This window comes from Kogia breviceps, chromosome 19 (assembly GCF_026419965.1).
Source record: "Kogia breviceps isolate mKogBre1 chromosome 19, mKogBre1 haplotype 1, whole genome shotgun sequence".
NCBI classification, from domain to species: domain Eukaryota; kingdom Metazoa; phylum Chordata; class Mammalia; order Artiodactyla; family Physeteridae; genus Kogia; species Kogia breviceps.
This window is the reverse complement of record NC_081328.1, coordinates 48,897,301-48,916,526: the sequence shown is the minus strand read 5'-3', so window position 1 is coordinate 48,916,526 and position 19,226 is coordinate 48,897,301. Positions and strand designations below refer to the sequence as shown.

At 55.8% G+C, this 19,226-nt stretch overlaps 1 protein-coding gene across 5 annotated transcripts in view; it reads right to left on the bottom strand.

Moving 5' to 3' along the window:
• Window positions 1-19,226, bottom strand: part of DNAH17 (dynein axonemal heavy chain 17) — a 110,819-nt gene that overhangs the window by 27,534 nt on the left and 64,059 nt on the right. For 2 of the 5 annotated variants that reach the window (XM_059046474.2, XM_067021671.1), the window contains 12 exons: window positions 17,628-17,730; window positions 16,796-16,943; window positions 16,331-16,422; window positions 14,770-14,931; window positions 14,110-14,274; window positions 13,818-14,009; window positions 8,728-8,994; window positions 7,613-7,774; window positions 5,314-5,547; window positions 3,954-4,118; window positions 2,224-2,319; window positions 1,860-2,077 (listed from right to left, as the gene is read on the bottom strand). In XM_059046474.2, the coding sequence (XP_058902457.1) occupies window positions 1,860-2,077; window positions 2,224-2,319; window positions 3,954-4,118; window positions 5,314-5,547; window positions 7,613-7,774; window positions 8,728-8,994; window positions 13,818-14,009; window positions 14,110-14,274; window positions 14,770-14,931; window positions 16,331-16,422; window positions 16,796-16,943; window positions 17,628-17,730 (2,004 nt within the window). Of the gene's footprint in view, window positions 1-1,859; window positions 2,078-2,223; window positions 2,320-3,953; window positions 4,119-5,313; window positions 5,548-7,612; window positions 7,775-8,727; window positions 9,116-13,817; window positions 14,010-14,109; window positions 14,275-14,769; window positions 14,932-16,330; window positions 16,423-16,795; window positions 16,944-17,627; window positions 17,731-19,226 lie in introns of those variants that run through there. The other 3 variants (XM_067021672.1, XM_067021673.1, XM_067021674.1) reach the window with 3 other exon arrangements.

Below are 19,226 nucleotides of genomic sequence, written 5' to 3'. Positions count from 1 at the left end.
GGAAGTGTTGGAACCAGGGTTTCTTCACCAAATTCTCACATCAGGGGCCGCGTGGCAGGTGCTGTTCTGAGCACTGCCCATATGTCAGGTCCTGGAGCCGCCCCTGCCCTGGCATGTGTCCTCACGCATTCTGACTCTGGGTAACAGGCCCAGAGAGGCTGAGTGTCTCTCCCAAGGTGACACAGCTTGGACCGGGCAGTGCGGGAATTCACACGGAGCCAGGCTGCCCCAGAGGCCGCCGCCGCTCCCCCGCACCCCCCACACACAACGGGCCACTTCTGTGTCCCCTCAGCTCAGTGCCCGGTTTTCAGGGATCACCAGTGAGGCTAAGGCTCTAAGGATGAGACTTACAAGGGGTGATGATGGAGGTGTTATTGTACTAGAGGGATGAGGAAAAATGTCCATAGATGCAGTTAAGATGCTCTAGAAACTAGAGCATCTTAACTGGAGTTTTAAAAATAATGGCAACATCATTGAGCACAACAGACTGAGCTGTCTGCAGGACGAATTCTGAATGGACAGTTCAAAATAATGATTGAAGTGTGATTTGAATTTGCTTCATTTAGGCAAATAGAACAATGGGTCTGCGTCTGTTAAGCACACTCCAGACAGTATGGGGAGGTGGCAGTTGAGGAGTTTGCCGGGTCACAAGGAGAAGACATTTGTCATGGCGTTATTTATGACGGCAGAAACGGAGACAGCCTAAACCCTCAGCAATGCAGGTATAGTAAGTCAATTACGGTTCATCTGCAGCAAAAAAATCAAGCCGATCAAGTGCTTTTTGCCAACATAGGGAAAAGTCTTTTCTCCCCCACGATGTTAAGTAAAAGGTAAAAAGCAGAGCAGATGATTGCATATACACAGTATTCTTTCAGCTACAGGGAAAAACCTCGAGAAAAGAGACAGAAAGGAAATACAGGCCGCTCCCTGGAGGTGGGTCTGTGTTTTTCTTGTCTTTTCTCTTAAACTTTAAACTACTCCTTAGTCATCGAATGTTTTTCGATCGTCCAGCCCTCTTCCTCCACAGATGGAGCTGAGAGAGGTTGGAGTCTCACCTGGGGTCACGAGAGGGGCTCCCTTGCTCAGTCGGGGTCGGGTGAGGTCGGCCCTGAAATCGGGGTGCCGGGGGACGGCCAGGCAAAGGGCGTTCACAGGTGCGGTGCTCGCCAATGCTAGCGCGTTGGATTTATGGCGCAAAACGTGGAGGTCCCCCCTGTACACCCTTCCCAAGTCCCACTAGGACCCTTTGCTGGAGTGCTTGTACCTGGACAGATATCTCCTCAAGCAGCAAAATACAAAGAAACTATAAGGGACTAAAAATACTACATGCACAGTTGGGGCAAATTATGAACAAAAAGATACAAAAGCTAAAACCCAACTGCCTTTTCTGGGGTGTTGGGGCCAAAGCAGGGTCCTGTGCGTGATCCTTGCACAGGGCACCACCAAGGGGGTGGGCAGTCTACTTAAGCCCCCCCTCCGACCCCCCCCACCTATCCACCCCTGCCCTCCCCCCATTTACGGGATCAGCTCACCCCCCACCCCCCGAGCAAGGCTGGGGAGACAGAGGGTGATGAGGCTCCCCACAAGCTCGGCATCATGCTTCACCTTGACGCCTGGGCAGCTCAGGGGCAGGCAGATTCGCCCAGACTGCTGCCTGCTGTCTCTGGGGGTCCCACCTCGCCCTGTGCCGCCCGAGACCCTGCCCGCGCCAGCAAGCATAGACTTCCCTTGGGACCATGCGGTATGGGGCCGGGGGCGGGCGGGAGAAGATTCGGGACCACACGGTGCCCGGGGGTGACGTGCTCCCGACAGGATGAGGACTGAGCTGACCCCATGAGGGCAGCCGAGCCCCAACTCACTTAAATGCTTTCAGGCAGGCCTCGGGAATGTGCTCCTTGTCAAACTTCTTCAAGGAGTCCAGGAAGGCGTCCACTTTGCCCATCATGATTTTCGCAGCTTTCCAGCTCTTGTCCTTGGGGATCTTGCCCCCGGGTGCAGTCAGAATCATCACGGCGGCCGTGACATTGACCACGGCTTCTGGGGGGGACCCGAAGGACTTCAGCTCTGTCAGGTTGTTCTGCAAAGACAGACGGACAGCCTAGAATGGGGATTTAGCCCCGAGCAGGACCAGGAGGCCCCCGGTGATGACCCCACGGCGTCTCCTCTCTTCCTCTCTTCTTCTCAGGCGTCGTGATCCCCGTTTCTTCCCCCTCCTGCCCTCACCTTATTCAGAGTGTCAAGGGCCTCCTGCGCGGCCAGTAGGGCCGGCTCTGCCTTGGCCAGGTCTGTTTCACAAGCTTTTTGTTTCTCAGCAACATTCTGGAAAGGAAAGCAGATGGGAGAGATGGATGCAGGGGTCCGTCTGGGTGGCGTGTGTGAAGCGGGGGCCCTGGGTGGTGTGAGGGGCAAAGGAGGGGTGAGGAGGGGAGTCGCCCTTCGCGCTCGCTTGCTGGGTCACCGTCTGAAGCCCGCCTTTCCCCGCCCTGCCTCCTTTGCCCCGAAACACTCAGGTTAGAAGGAGCTGGCTGTCAGCTGACCTGGGATTCAGGGAGGGGAACTGTTCCTTCTCTTGGCTCCAGCTTCCAGGGCCAGAGGGGAAACCTGGGGCCACACAGGCCCCTCCCTGGCTTTGAGGCCTTATTTCTTGGTGCCGCTGTGTCATCCCTCCAGGACGGACCGTTTCAGAGGTACAGCCCACCCTCCCCTTAAAGTGAGAACATCTTCATTCACGCATGCACGCATTCATTCATTCACGCATGCACGCATTCATTCATTCACGCATGCATTCGCTCTTTGGGTCGGGAAGAACCCCTCTGAGCCTTCAGGCATCAGGCAGAGAGACCAGGAGAAGCTTGGTACCTATCAATCAGGAGTAGCATCTGCGTGACAACAGAGATAAAGAAGCCAGTTGGGGCTGGGAGCTCTTGCTGGGCAAGGAGGAAGGAGGACAGAAAGAAGAGGGTCTCTCTGCAGAAAACCTCCTGGAGAATCCCATTCCATACCTTACTTTAGGGACGTGTGGGACACGACTCAGGGAACAGGGCATGGAAGGCACTGGCTTCGCCAGTGGTGCTGGGAAGCTGCAGGCTTCCCCGGAGCATGCCTGATGGGGCCATTTCTGGATCAGGGGTTGGAGAGGGGTGGGCACCCAGCTGTTCACAGCTGCATGTGAGTATCAGACGGCAGGTCCCTGGGTTCAGGGTGCAGGTGTGGGTCCTGGCTTGGATCCTGACTATGTCACTCGCTAATTTTGAGACCTCGGGCACATTGCCAAGCACCCTAACAGGGCTGTGGTCATGCAGGTTACAGTGAGGGATGGAGCAGCGCTCCTGGCTACCCCACCTGGCCCGGGACCCTCCGCACTCCAGCACCGGTGGGAAGGGAAGGGCTCAGGTCCCCCTCCTGTTGGCCTTGGAAGGAGGCTGTCTCAGGCCAAGAAATGACTTGCTGCTGTCCTCCCTCTCAAGAGACAGCAGACAGTTACCGGGACTCTTAATTTAGACACTCACACAGGTGCACGACTAATGACAAAAAAGGCATGCAGGAAAAGGCGATGAGAAATCAACCCAAGCACATGAACCTTCAGCGTGGAGCCCACCAGGGCCAGTGGCACTGGAACATCTCGGGGCTCCGGGTGCAGCAAGTCTGAGGGGCCAGGGCTCCGAGGAAGGCTTCTCAAGCCTTGACGTGCTCACAGGCCACCGGCGTCTCACTAAGATGCAGACCTGATTCAGCAGAGCTGGGGCCTGGGAACCCGCATTTCTTACCAGCTCAGGAGATGCCACTGCTGGGGCCTGGGAGGGCAGCCCTCTGCTGAGCTGGGGGCCCTGCACTTGGGAGAGATGCCCTCCCTGCGGGGTTCCTGCTGCTTTGCCCGGGCCCATAGGAGATACTGGCCACCAGGGGAAGGGGCCCAGCTGAGCAGAGCCGCCTGCCGCAGCCGGTCTGCCCACCTTGTTGATGACCTCCACCTTGATTTCTTCCTCATCAGCAACGGCTTTCTCTTTGCTGACTTTCTCTGTTTCCACACCCACCACGTGGATCAGTTTGTCCGCATCCTCGTTTTTCTGCTTGAGCTCAGCCTCCTGAGTTGCCAGCTTGGCTTTTAAATCATCCACCTAGAGGAGGAGGTAGGGGAGGCAGGGAGACAGGCAGGCTGGGGCCCCGGCCACTGCACGCTGCCCCCTCCTCGGCCGGGCTGGTGGCCGTGGGAGCCGCGGGGCCGGGCAGAACGGCAGGCCTGCCCGTGGCTTACCACTCCCTGTGACGCATTTCTAAGCGCTTTTTCAGCTTCTCCAAGGTGAGTATTTACTGAGCCCCGACTGTGTGCACAGGGTTGCAAGCATGAGACCCATTCCTGTCGTTCAAGGAGGTGGCAATCAAGGTGGCCGGACGAAAACAGCGTCAGCAGAGGCGCTGAGGGGCTCTGGGGAGGCGGGTGGGGCTGGGCGAGCCCGGAGCAGCCGGGGGTAGAAAGCTCCCTCGGGCACTCGGGTGAGGCCCTAGGCAGCCAGGCGGAGGGAGTTCTGGGAAGCGGTAAGTGACGGGCCGAGACACCCTTCCCCATCTGCATGATTTCTAGCGCGAGGAGGCCACTCCGTCGTCGCTGTGACCGCCCTCTCCTGGGTGCATTTCCTGTGTCCCGGGACCACTCCCAGAAGGCACATTTGGGGGAAAAGAAACGCCTGCTGAGCCGGGCGTCTCCCTTGTTCCTATCCAGGGAGGGAGCAGGCTGCTTCTTGGCTCCGGCAAAGCTCTGTCCAAGGAATGGACGGCCCCACCACCGTGTTCCCCTCTCCGCCCCCATGGGGTGGCCTTGGCTCCGGGCAGCAGCCTGTGTCAGGGGCCACCCTCCACCTGTGCTCTTGTGGCTCCGAGGCCTGCGGCAGCTGTTTGCCAGGGTCTCGCGGAGACGCCAGCAGTGGGCAGTAAAGAGGGAGCCGGGGCTACACCGCGGAGGATATTTAAAACCAGGCAGAAAACCTAAAAATTAACACGGTGTGAAAGGACGGCAGATGCTGCTCTTCCCTGTGGGCACCGCGGTGTGAACGGGGCTCCGGGATGCACCCGCCTCCGCGGGCTGCACCTGACTGGATGGGCAAACCCCACCAGACGCGGGACCCCCGGGAAGCACCCGACGTAACAGCAGCACCCGGAAGGCGTTTGGGATCCACCATCTAGGTTAAAACCCGTACACTTGCTGTGGTTTGCCAGTGGAAGTTTCTCCGAGGCAGGGGTCCCCGTCCCCTTACTTTGTGTCACATGCCTGGGGGAAGGTTCTGGAAGCACATCCCGAGGCCCCAGCTCTCCTACCTGAGAGGCTGTGCTCTGCAGCTTCATCAGCCCGTTCTCCAGCCTCTCGATTTTGGCGACCAGCTCCATCCTTTTCTTGGCCAGTAGGTTCTGGTACAGTTTGATCTGCTCCAGGAAGGTTTTGGGCGTGGTGTAGTTGTAGCGCCTCTCGGTGGCGAGGTACACCTTGGACATCTCATTGACGGTCGTGTGCACGTAGGACATGAAGAAGCTGATGGAGGCCTTAACTTCCGGCTACAAAGACAAGACAGAACCATTCATTGCCTGGTGCCCTGGTGGAAGAGGAGGCTGCTGGCCTCAGTGGACCACAAGGTCGGTTCCCTTCCTCGCTGAGGAGCCTGGATGAGTGGTACCCGCTCTGTCAACCTTGGCGGTTCAGCTGTCAAATGAGGCTCGAGACAACAAGGCCTGCAGGGCTCTCATGGGTGACGGTGGTATTGCACCACCAAGGGGCCCGGTCACAGCCAAGGTTATTACTGTTCTCTCTCTGACTCACACACTTGCATATACAACATGCTTGAATAACCAGGTAATTTCTGCAAGCACTTATCGGACATTTCCTGTTCCAGGCCCTGGGGTTTTAGCAACTCCTTTCCCAGCCCCCTCTGGCCCGCGTCCACGCCAGGGTCACGGCCCCACCACCCGGGCCTGCCCCACCTGCCCGAAGACAGGTACCGGGGGCGGCTTTGCCCCAGGAATTGTTCAAGGGATATTAACTGTAATTCAGGTTAATTTGGGAATGTGTTCATCCGACACAACCTTCTTTGGCATCTACTCTGCAGCCCTCGCTGGTGCCAGTGGTGGGGCCATTTGCCGGTCCCAGGAGGCCCCCGCCTCTACAGGCACTCGGGGTGTGGAGGACACATGACGGCGGCATTTCTGGGAAAGGCTCGGCCTGCAACTGAATGCTCTAACAGTGATAAACGGGGGGATTTACCCATCTTTAAAAACTAGGGAAGAGGTTAACTTCAGGCTTATTTTATTCCACTTAATAACTGAATATGTGTTCAAAATAAATCAGACACGATAACCACGTGGGACTTATTCTAGGCCTGCGTATCACTTGCATCAGCTGGTCACAGGTTAGTGCCCATTTCTAGGCCGGCAATGAGCACAAACGGTGAATGCGGGCACCGTCTTTCAATAAAAGAAAGACACTCGGGGCTTCCCTGGTGGCGCAGTGGTTGGGAGTCCGCCTGCCAATGCAGGGGACGCGAGTTCGTGCCCCGGTCCGGGAAGATATCCCACGTGCCGCGGAGCGGCTGGGCCCGTGAGCCACGGCCGCTGAGCCTGCACGTCCGGAGCCTGTGCTCCGCAACGGGAGAGGCCACAGCAGTGAGAGGCCTGCGTACAGCAAAAAAAAAAAAAAAAGAAAAAAGAAAGAAAGACACTGTAGGGACTTCCTTGGCGGTCCAGTGGTAAAGAATCCGCCTTCCAATGCAGGGGACGTGGGTTCGATCCCCGGTCAGGAAACTAGGATCCCACATGCCACGGGGCAGCTAGGCCCGCAGGCAACGACTGAGCTCGTGCGCCTCAACTAGCGAACCTGTGTGCCGCAAACTACAGAGCCCACGCGCTCTGGACCCCGTGGGCCACAACGAGAGAGAGAAAACCCGCACGCCACAACTAGAGAGAAGCCCGTGTGCCACAAAGAAGATCCTGCATGCCGCAACAAACACACGGCCCGACCAAAAAATAAAATAAATAAATAAATAAAATGTTAAAAAAAAAAAAGAGCCTTTAAAAAAAAAGAAAAAAGAAAAGAAGGCTTGTATCACCCTGTCTTACTTGTCATGCCCTATAAAAGGCAGGTCAAAGGTGAGGGAGCAGCCCTGGGCAGAGCCATGTTGGAGCCCAAGGCAAGAGGAAAAAGTGTGCGCCCGTGTACGCTTATCAAGGTAAATACGGGCTCTGCAGTCGGCTCCAATCAGGGACTATGTTCAAAGCCCGAGCTGCTCAAACTGTTCGCACGTGGGATCCCCCGGAACCAGCTCTGTGGGCCCGCGGCCGCGTGAGGCCCAGAACCCCCAGCTGATTGAAACGACCATTTCCCTGGCGCAGTAACTCGGGGCCAGAAAACCAACAAACGGCAGCCTGTCTTTGTTTACAATTTTGATACTTTGGAGCATTTCAGCATTAATGTTGATTTTTAAAAATACTGCATTAAAACATCACTGAACTTGATTAAGGTTTTGGTGCCCCCTTAAGTTTTGCACCCAAGGCGAGTGCCTCAGCTGCCTCACCCTACCCCCGGCCCGACGGGGACCCCTCCCTCCCAGCTCTGTGCCCCGTGACTCACCTGAATCCCCTCGGTGTCCTCGAGAAAGCGAGCACTGACGGACACCAGGGCGTCCTCTGGCCACTCATGGAACCAGTCGATGGCTGTGCAGTTGACCACGGCAGGGAATTTTCTTGCTCGTACACGCAGGACGGAACCCACGGGGGAGAAACACAGGATTACCTAGAAGTGGACACAGTTGCTGCTGGTTGGGGGACGGCAGTGCTGGGGCCGAATCGTGCTGCCTTTGCAGAAAAGGCCCTTGAGAAGCAAAAGCTCTCTGCATGGTGTCCGTCTCCAAGTGCGGGGGTGGGGAGAACATTCCCAGGTCCGGGCTGGCAGTGTGGCCATCGCATCACGATGTGAGGGTGCAGGGGAGCCCCGAGCCCTCCTGAGGTGGCCCCCACAAAGGGGGAAGGAGGGCTGGGTGCAGGAGGGAGTGGGGCGTGGGCAACCACGCTGGGCAGGTGAGGTACCAGAACAGGGAGGGCTATGGTCCTTCAGCAGGTCTGGTCCTTGGGGGGAGGGAGGAATGAGAGCATGGCTGCCTGGCCAGGGGCAGCTGTCCTACTGGTCACGGACGAGGACGGAGAGAAGGACCCAAAGTGCTGTCGGTCTAACTTGGGTAGCTCAGCCAGCTTCCCCAAGGGGGAATGTTGAAGGCCAAGGTGAACTAATCTACTTAAACGTGCTCTATGGCGGGGGGGATGTGCACATAGAAGTCACTTCTTTCAGCCACAAGGCACTTCTTTTTTTTTTTTTTTTTTTTGCGGTACGTGGGCCTCTCACTGTTGTGGCCTCTCCCGTTGCAGAGCACAGTCTCCGGACATGAAGGCTCAGCGGCCATGGCTCACAAGTCTAGCTGCTCTGCGGCATGTGGGATCTTCCTGGACTGGGGCACGAACCCGTGTCCTCTGCATCGGCAGGCGGACTCTCAACCACTGCGCCACCAGGGAAGCCCCACAAGGCACTTCTAACAGCCCACCTCCATCAGGCAGCCCACCACACTCTCCTAACAGTTTTCCATTTCCTGTGTGGGAGCAGCCCCTAACTCCTCCCCGAGTGAAGAACCAGCCCTTAGACGGTCCCCGGGACACCCCCCGCCCCCGCCACCCACCAAGCCCGGGACCCCCTACCTTCAGATGCCTGCGCGCTTTCTCAATGAAGAATTTCCAGCACGCCTCCCGGGTGTCCGTCAGGCCCAGGGACTTCACTTGCGGCCGCATGGAGGAGATGATGTTCTCCACCTCGTCGTCCATAAACAGCCCCGGGATCTCCCCCGAGGCTAGCAGGTCATTGATCAGCACCAGAAAGTGCTCCTCGGCCACCTGGGAGTCCGTCATCAGGAACACCGACGGAATGTTCTTCACGGCCGACTTGATGTACTGGGCGCCGAGGTCAAGCTGGACCCGAGGAGGACACACCCTCAGAGGTCTTGCCACGAAGATACTCGTGTAGAAGCATCTTCCACCACCACCCACACGGGGGCACCCAGAGATCAGCTCCGTAAGAAATGGGCAGGGTCTGTAGATGGAGACCCAGGGCCTTCAGTGGAGGACACCCAGGCTTGTGGCGGCTCTACTCGCCACAGGTCCAAAGTGGAAGCAACCCGGGCGTCCCTCGACGGATGGATGGATAAACACAATGGGGTCTGTTCACACAGCGGGATATTATTCTGCCTTAAGAAGGAAGGAAGGGCTTCCCTGGTGATGCAGTGGTTAAGAATCCGCCTGCCAATGCAGGGGACAAGGGTTCGAGCCCTGGTCTGGGAAGATCCCACATGCCACAGAGCAACTAAGCCCATGTGCCACAACTACTGAGGCTGCACTCTAGAGCCTGTAAGCCACAACTACTGAGCCTGTGTGCCGTAACTACTGAAGCCCACGTGCCTAGAGCCCATGCTCTGCAACAAGAGAAGCCACTGCAATGAGAAGCCCATGTACTGCAATGAAGAGTAGCCCCCGCTCACTGCAACTAGAGAAAGCCCAAGCGCAGCAACGAAGCCAAAAATAAATAAATTTAAATTAAAAAAAAAAGAAGAAGGAAGGAAATTCTGACCATGCTACAACACAGAGGAACCTACAAGACATTATGCTGAGTGAAATCAGCCGGTCACAAAAGGACAAATAGGACTTTCCTCCTATGAGTAGGATTCCACTCATACGAGGTCCCTGGCAGAGTCGGATTCATGGAGACAGAAAGTAGAACGGTGGGCGCCAGGGACTGTGGGAAGCGGGGAGGGGGAGTTAGTGTTAATGGGGACGGAGTTTCTGTTTGGGGAGACGAGAAAGTTCTGGAGACGGACGGTGGGGATGGTGGCACAACTATGTGAACGTATTAATGCCCTGGTGTGGTTAAAATGGTAAAGTTTGTGTTGTGTGTGCTTTACCACAAAAAAGGAATATAAAGCTTAAATGGAGACCCTGGAAGGGGCCCCGAATAAATACACCACCGGCTGGGAGGGGGAGGCTGGAGAGAACGAATAGGCCTCGAAGTATTCCCTCTGCTTTTATCATAACTCCTATCACATTACTAGTGGGTTTTAAAGAAATAACTTGACAAAACAATTGCATGGTAATTCTGGATGAATAAATGGAGGAAAATAGTAAAAAAAAAAAAAAAAAAAAAGCATGTTACAGAGCAGTGTGAACAGCTTGCTCTGTTTGAAAAGTGCCAATTTACGTGTGTAACTTGTAAATATATATTAAAATGTCTGTCAGTGTCATCCAAGTATGAAGGTCAATTTTCAGGGGTTTGGTGATTTGCTTTTCTTTACCGTCTAATTTTTAAATAAGACCTGAGAGCCTCTGCAATTATTTTAAAGGCTTTAAAATGTCCACTGTAGGTATCCTGAGTAGCCCTCTCCTGCCCTTTGGAAGCAGCGCACCTCCCTGACATCTGTTCAGAGAAACATCACCAAGGTCCCTCAGCTGGCGTTGACGGGGGTATAACTGGGGTCAAAAAGGCAAGCTCCAAATTCCAGGTTTTTGGGAAAAGCTTAAAAAGCAAATCAAAGGGAAGCCCTGAGCCTGGGAGAGCAGAGGCTTCAGGTGGGATCCGAGCCCTGGTCGCGCCCTCGGGCGTGGCCTCCAAGGCAGGTCCTACTTGGAGAGGCGGCGGGGCCTTGGTGTTGAGACACGTCACTCTTCCCATTTTACAGTCCATCATGGATGTGGGCTGGGGGCCGACAACGCCGGGATCAGCCGTACGCGTCTAAACGCGGGGGCTTCGCCGCGCGCGTGAGCCTGGCGGCCGTCCTGGGGGAGGCGAGTGTGGCGGCTGCACAACAGAGGGCAGCTCCTGGCTAGTGCGGGCTCGACCTGCACCGCTGTCATGCTGATCCCTGAGTGTTCCTCCCTCCTGTGGTTTGGGAATGAATGAATTTGTGAGGGGCCGTGAAGTTCCACCAAGTTCAGCTCTTGAATCCGGTTCCACTGGCTGAGGCAAGGGAACTGCTTGGAGCCGGGGAAGCTGGTTGCTGCAGGGACCCAGGTCAGAGCGGGACATCCTGGAAAGACCGATGGTCCCTAAAGGCCGAGGGCCGGCGCGGTGGCTCCGGGCCTGCAGCACCGCTCTTCCCCCTATCCCGCTTGCCACGCTCCTGGATAATCGGGATTTGCTGCGCCTTCTGGCCGCTGCCCTTTCTCTTTGGCTCCTGCCCCCGGGCTCTCTCCTGGGGCCCCCAGGGGAACCTGCTCCGGCCAAGACCTCAGGGCCAAGGAGGCCAAGACCTCAGGGCCTCTGCTCGGCCGCAGCCCACTGTCCTGCCTGGAGCCTCTGCGGCCTTGACCGTCGTGGAGCTCGGCCCTCTCCGGCCTTCCTGCTGTGGCGCTTGCTCCGTCCCTGCTGATCCCTGCTCCGGCCCGTCGTCCTCGTCCTGCCTGCCCGGGATCCCGTCCTCGTCAGCCTCTCCGCCTCTCTGGCACGGACTCCTCCACCCGCACGCGCTCAGGCTGAGGGGCCGAGACCTCCACCTGCCGCCCTCTCCTGCACTTCCCAGCCCCACAGGCCCCAGGGCACCTTGGCCATCTCCTGCCAAGCGTCCCCTCAGTTCCTCTGACGGCCACGCACACGAGGCCGCACGTTATCTTGGTTTCTCCTGGGACTGGAGTCTTGGCCGCCCTCGCCCCCAGCCCAGTCCCCCTCCTGCCCCTGGGTCTCAGGGCTGCTCCCCGCCCCTCCCCGTTCAGCATTTGCTGCTGAGACGTGGGCCTGGGGACCCAGCAGGTGGGAGTCCAGCTAGGCTCCCGCTCCTCCTGGCAGGGCAGGGCAGGGCGCTCGCCCACCACAAGGGTCTCGCTCCGTCTCTGCCTCCTCCCTTGTTGCACTGCCTGGTTCCAGCCTTCGTGGGGTCACCGGGGCTCCTGTGGTACCCCCCTACCCGCCACCCCTGAGCGATCTCTGCTGTCTTCAAGCCCTCCTCCACTCTGTCCCAGAACACCACCAGATCCTGCCCCTCCTCTGCGCAAACGACCTTGACAGTATCTTGTTGTCTTGGGACCAAGTCCAGGATTTTCCATGAGGCACACGATGGCCCTTGGGTTTGGATCCTGACCCTTTTCCCGCCACGTCTCCAAACTCTAGAGGGTGCCCGTGGCTTATGGTACGACTTTATAATAACGTTACATCATCATGAACGCATCTGTTATGCTAATAACGTATACACTGTTAACTTCTTACTGTGACACTATCATTTGAACAATAATAGTACATCTTATAACTGTTCAGGAGTCTGCTTCCCCTAATGTGACGCAAGGTCCGACGCAACGTCCTATAGACCTGTTTATGGCTGTCCTTACTTCCGAATCCACAGAAGCTACTTAATAAATAACAAATATAATAATAAGTACTTAATAAATGATAACAAATGAGGAGTACAAACCCAGTTCGTCACGAGCGTAGGAGCAATGACTCGTGATGAAACAGACCACAGAGTTGCTGCAGCCAACGCCAGGGGATAAAACAACAGCTGCCACAGTTGGCCCCAAAGTGAGGCCAACAAAATCCTCACAAGGACAGGGCAAAGAGTATGACGCAATCAAGAAAATAAAGCAATACAATTAAGCTAACAGACTAGAAACGTTTCCAGCGGAGACAACTCAGTACAGCTACACAGCTCCGGATGCGAGGATTCTAACCACCCTGAGTGCACTCGGGGGAGTCAGCGCAAACCCACTCGCTCGGCTTAGCTGAGCACCGCTAAGACCCAGGACACGCCGGTTCAGTTCAGGAGGCGGCGTCTGGCAGAACCTACCTTAGGGAGACCTCTCCCTTAAGGCTGGGATTTTAAAAATACAGCCAGCTGGCTAGTCCTCTGGTAGGAAGAGTAGAACGCACTGGGGGCAGGGACAAGCTGGACGCTTACCTGGAGGCTGCTGTCCCTGGCACAGCCTGCTTGGCATTGTCGGGAGAGCAGGGCTGAGAACTAGCTCACCGTCCGTCCCCATCGCCCTTCTTGGGGCCTCTGCCCGCAGACCACCCCCTCCTGCTGAGGTCCCAGGGCGCCAGGCTCTGGCAGGGGTCCAGGCCACCCCCCTAAGGCCACCTGGCCAGCAACTGCCTCGGAGCCATGAGCGGAGGGGAGGGTGCCCTGGGTCTGGCATTGTCCTGGCCCACAGAAGCAGCCTCGACACCAAGGCAAAGAGAGATGAGCCGCGTAACCTGGTCCAGTCAATTTCAGCTCTAATCCGAGACACAACAATGGTAAGCTCTAGACCGATGGTGTTTGACTAGCACACAGGTCCCCGAGGGAGCAAATTGTCGGGAAAAAGAAATCAATAAAAAGCCTCGGCAGCACGTCTTGGGGATGGGAGACCCGAGTCAAGCTTATATTTATTTGATTAATTCAAAAAAGCAGCCTCCCAGAGCCCTGAGCAGGTAGTTAGACAGCTAGTGAGTACCGGTTCTGAATTATTTAATCTGGAAAACTGGGAAAGATGCGGCACGATTTGATGACCAGAGACGAGAACCAAATCTCTTTGCTGCTATTATCTGAGGTGACTCTCTACTGGCTCTTATCTACCGGAAACCCACACTTCCTTATACCTTTGTCACGTGGCTGTGGGCACCGGCCGAATGTGTCCCTGGCCTTTACCATCTAAGATAAACACCCTGCTGGTGACCTTCACGTTCTCTGCGCTGGATGCTTCATTTGGGGAACGGGAGTGGGGAGACTCTTCTCCGCTCCCCCTCGCGAAGGGCGGCTTATTGAGAGGCGACATCTCACCTTGAGGTCTGGGATCCCGTAGCCCTTCCTGAGGCTGATCTGGAACACATCCAGCGCGCTGATGTACGCGGCCAGGCGGGAGAGGCTCTGTTTGCCGCTGCCGCCCACCCCTACCAGCAGGGCGTTGCCCCGTGGGGACTCCAGGATGCGGTTGATTCTGCAGATGTGGGCCACCGCGTCCTCAAACAGCACCTGGAGAGACCAGACCAGAGAGGCCCCGGGCGTCTCACCGCGCAGACACGCCTCCCTCGTCCCTCCCCACACCCCTGCCGCCTGCACGAGCCGCGCTCACCAGGTTCATGACCGCGTTGACCTCGTTGTAACCGTCCAGGACTTCCGCCAGGAGCTTGTTCAGGGCAGCCACGTCCGTCACCGGCAGGTATTTGGGATCGCCGATCCCGTGAGCAAAGTGGCAGTAGATATTGGGTTTGGCGAATAAGAGCTCGTCACCAAGATCCTAGACGTCAGAGACAAGATGCTTCTGTCGTCGCTGCCTCGGGCGCACAGATCACCAACAGCAGCCCGAGCACAGAGCCCGGCGGCCTCAGAATGTCAGGCCACGTCTGCAGGGGCCCACACTGCTGCTCTCAGGGGCCCTGCAGACCACTGGGCAAAATGCCCCGGTCCCTGCCACATCGGGAATGAACTGAGAGTCCAGAAAAATGATTCTACCACGAACACCCCGGACACACTGGCGGAGCACGTCGACCCCAGCAGAGCCGTCTGTGCCCAGCGGCTAGAGGAAGGTCTTCACATCCTGACCCGTCGAGGGCTCCACTCCTCCGCGCTCGGGCCACACCCACGTGGCAGAGTCATCTCGTGGGACCCAACGTGGTCCTTCCCGTCCCACCCCAGGGCCCTTGCAGGGGGGCGGGCATCGTCACGGGGTCCAGACACTGTGTCCCTCGGAGCCTTCCTGGGCTTGGCAGGGGGACATGGTGGCCTGACGTACGTCGAAGAACTTCTTGGTGGAAGCGATGGTGACTCTGCGCAGCGTCTCCTGGTCCTTCCCGTCCACCATCTTGTCGCCGTACACACGTTCGGCTTCGTGCAGCCAGAGGCGGACGAGGTCTAGTGGGATTTTCAGGGTCTCTGTGGTGGAGAACAGGAGCCCCTGCCCCAGATGCGGGGTGGTCAGCATCCTTAGCTGTGGCCGGGAGGCAAGCCGAGCACCGCGTGTGGGTTAAACGAGAAAGTGGCCGCTTCCCCAGGGATGACCCTTTAGGCTGTGGTACAGCGTCCATTTGAGGTCCAGGAAGCCACGGACTGCCAAGGCCGCGCAAATCCTGGAGGCTGGAGGGTGTGTCTGTGGCCTGAGAGACGTGGGGGGATTCTCCTCACGAGACAGAGTTAAGGGCTGCCCCCTCTAAGGGGGTGGACGGTGGAGAAAGGGACAAGGGGGCGGATCAGGCAGAAGCCCGACTATGGGAGGCCATGGAGTGGCCGGCGATCTTGGGCTGTGCAGCAAGCCTGCCCAGGCCCAGTCCTGGCTTGGCCGTTTACTAACCAAGGGACCTGGCAAGTTCAACAGGTGCTTTTTTTTTTCCAGGCCCCTGTTCTGGGCTCTGGGAACACAGTGATGATGGGACTGTCCCTGCCTTCATGGAGTTTGCCTTCTAGTGGGGAGATGTAACCAGACAAAATCACAAGGCAATTACACATTGTGATGTGTGCTATGAATGACATAAACAGGGACCGTGAGACAGAGTGTGTGGGGATGAGGAGGGGCCTCTTGAGGGCACGACATTTGAGCTGACACTCGAAGTGGAGGGAGCCTTAGACTTCCCATCTGTAAAATGGGGATATACGAGCGTTACATGTTGTTTGGAGGAGAAAATGGGGATGTAAGTGGCCAAACCCATCGGCCAGCTCAGTCAGTACATAAGAGGAAACGTCATCACCACCATTAGCACCATCATCACCACCATCACCACCATCACCATCATTATCACCATCATCACTATCACCATTATTATCACCATGGTCACCATCATCACCATCATCAGCATCATTATCACCATCATCACTATCACCACCATCACCACCATTATCGCCATCATCACTATCACCGTTATTGTCACCATGGTCACCATCATTATCACCATCATTATCACCATCACCACCATCACCACCATCACCGCCATCATCGCCATCATCACTATCACCATTATTATCACCATGGTCACCATCATCACCATCATTATCACCATCATGACTATCACCATCATTATCACCATCACCACCATCACCACCATCACCATCATCACTATCACCATTATTATCACCATGGTCACCATCATCACCATCATTATCACCATCACCACCATCACCACCATCGTCGCCATCATCACCATCACCATTATTATCACCACGGTCACCATCGTCATCAACATCACCCCTGTAATCAGTCCATAGGTCACTTTGCTTTCTCTCCTGAGAGCAGCAGAGGAGGAGAGCATCCGTGGGTCAGGCCTTGGCCATAAGGTGACATGACATAGCGCTAAAAGCAGTACCTGGAAAATATTGGAGAGGTCCCTGAGGTTGAAGACATAATGAAACTTAATGGCCGTGGGAAGAAACGCTGATGTCACTTTCTGGTGCAGGGCTGTTACAGGAAAAACACACATCGGTTCTTGCCCACTCTTAATGGCCTCAGGAAGTGCAAAGCTTAAGCTATAGTTTCTAAAGCAAATGGACTGTGAGATGGTGACAGTTTAAGTAAGAAATCTGCAGAGCTAAGGAGGGAGGAAGTTCGCTACTCTAATGATGTGTAAATTGTTTCTGTATACTGAATTTCCTATCCTCTGCCTCCCCCTCAAGCAATTGGATTTCACAACACCTCAACAGCATCGTTAAAAAAAAATATTGACTTGGAAGTAAAAACAAAATATTTACCAGGGGAAAGTACGGAGCCTCCATCGGCCCCATAAAGCAGCAGGTCTCACTGACAGGAGAGGGGGCGAGGCAGGTCAGCTTACCCAGGGCGGAGGCCACCACATGGCTGCTCATCTTCTGGACTACCATGGGGACCGATCGATAGGCCAGGTGCTGGGCCAGGATGGTGCTGTAGATGCTCGTGAGAGCCTCCTGGCCCGGGAAGCTCACGGCAAACACACAGAAGTGGCGCTGCCCGGAACAACCAGAGACCCTCGTCAGGCTGCTCGAAGGGACCAGCTTGGGGTGGGGCCGCCTTCCTGGGGAGCAGACTCTGTCCTCATTGCCTGATGTCTCGTGGGCATGGTCAGAATGGACAGGGTCCCTCCTCGTGCCATGTGTGTGCTAAAGCCCCCTTAAATATTGATTACATCTCAAACAGCCAAATTCATGTCATGCTCTGGCCAGAGTGCCTCAGAGCACAGCCTGGATTCAAATTCCAGGTCTCCATCTGCTTAGGTAATTCAGAGGTGAGGTCCTGCCTGGGTGGCGTTGCAGATAGAGTACAGGATTTCCTGTTAAATCTGAATTTCACATAGGAAAATTTTTTTTTTTTTTTTTAGTACAAATATGTCTCAGACATCATATGGGGCATGATTTTCTGTTTATCTGAAATTCAGATTTGAGCAGGCATCTGTATTTTTCTTTGCTAAGTCTGGCAGCCCTACGGGCTCACAGGGAGAGCTGACTACCCTCTCAACATCCCCCGCTCCCCCACCCACTGGGAATGTCCTGACATCTTCTGAAAGGCTGGGGCGTTCTCCAGGGAATGCCAGCCCGCAGCCCCACCATCCCAAATCAATGCTTTCCTTCTCATTTGCCCAAGTGAGCCTTGGGCTCCTGCAGCTCACCGAGATGAGTCTGGGTTCTGCCTACCTGAAGTCTGGGGTCGATGGTGAAGGATCCAGCGGTGGGGTTCATGCAGGCCACGTACTGACAGTTATGGATGTCCTTCAGTGTCAGCTTCTGTCGGTCATACCTGCGCGGGCAAGGCCAGCGTGATGTCCTGCCGCCGGCCCCCAGGAGCCACCCCTGGCTCCCCACCCACCCCAGTACTGCCCTGCATATGGTTTAAAAAAAAAAAAGAACCTCAAAATAACAATTACATGTGAAATGGCCAATTGTACTTCATGCTCTTAAGAAAAATTTCAAAACAGGAGGCAACACAGTGGCAGGTCTGGGTTTATGTTCCAGCTCCTCCATTCAGTAGCATCGTTGACTCTGGGGAGGCTGGCTAACCCCTCCGTGCCTCAGTGTTCTTATCTGTGCAATGGGTCATTATGAGGACGAATGGAGCTAATGCATGAAAATAAACTTAGAAGGGCACCTGAAATAGAGCAAGGGTTCCATAAATGTTTACCACTGCCCCCATTATCACTCTAATTATCAAGGATGATGATGGTGATGATGATCAAATAAGCTGAAGAGTTTCCTCGGTGCCGGGGCTCTGCTAACACTTCCAGGGGCTCAGACGAGGTCAAAGGCTATAAAGAGCTTGTGCATCTTCCATGTGCCTTTTACCTTTTGGCTTTCCCCTCCATCGTTTTGTTTTGTTTTCTGTTGGGAGTTGGTGCCGGCCCTTGTTGATTTGTGGGGATTCCTTGTATGCCCCACATATTAATCCACTGCCAGTGTCAGGCACTGCAAGTAATTTCTCCAGCTAACTCCACATTGTGCTTGTCCGTGGTGTCTCTTGGTGAACAATGTTCCTCAGTTTTCAGGTAAGTCAGAGTAACCACTCTTTGGCCTTCTGGTCTATGCTTTTGAAACCTCTAGGTTTGAGAAGTCCTTCCCGCTCCCACCTTTCCCCGGGTCACATGTTCTTCCACCAACATGGCAGTTTCTCCTTTGGCCTGTGGGTCTGCCCTCCATGTGGGGCCCCCCCGATCTACGTGGTAGGGGGTGGTCTGTGTTGCTGCTTCTTCTGCACTTGCTGACAGAGCTTCTGAACAGTCCAGCCTTCCCTGTTGCTTGTGGGGCCCCTTTATCTGAAATTCTAGAGGGATCTTCCAAATCTGACTATGCCTCCCCCTCCTAGAGAGATTCTTCAGGACAAACTCAAGGGCAGATGTGGACCCAGGGCTGAAGCTTCACAGCTCTTAGGGCCCTCTTAAAGAAGAGTACAACACATCTTAGTTTTGTAAACTTTGCAAGGATGCACGACCTGGTGAGCCCATTTCGAGAGCATGCAACCAGGGCCCGGGAGAGTCAGGGGCCACCCCTGGGCCCTCCTGGGCCTCCCAGCAGATCCTCCCGAGAGGGGCACGGGCAGCCCTCACGTATCCCTCCTGCTTTGCCCTTGGCCTCCTGCCCTGTCCCTCCCCAGACCTGTCCCGGGCTCTGGCTGTCCCACACCACTTTCATGTCCTCACAGATGTAGGGCTCTCGCAGGGCTGCTCTTCAAGTGTGCCCCGCCCCGGCCCAGCTCTGTCCCCACCCCAGGGAGCCGTCCCTAACACCCCGTTCCCACATCAC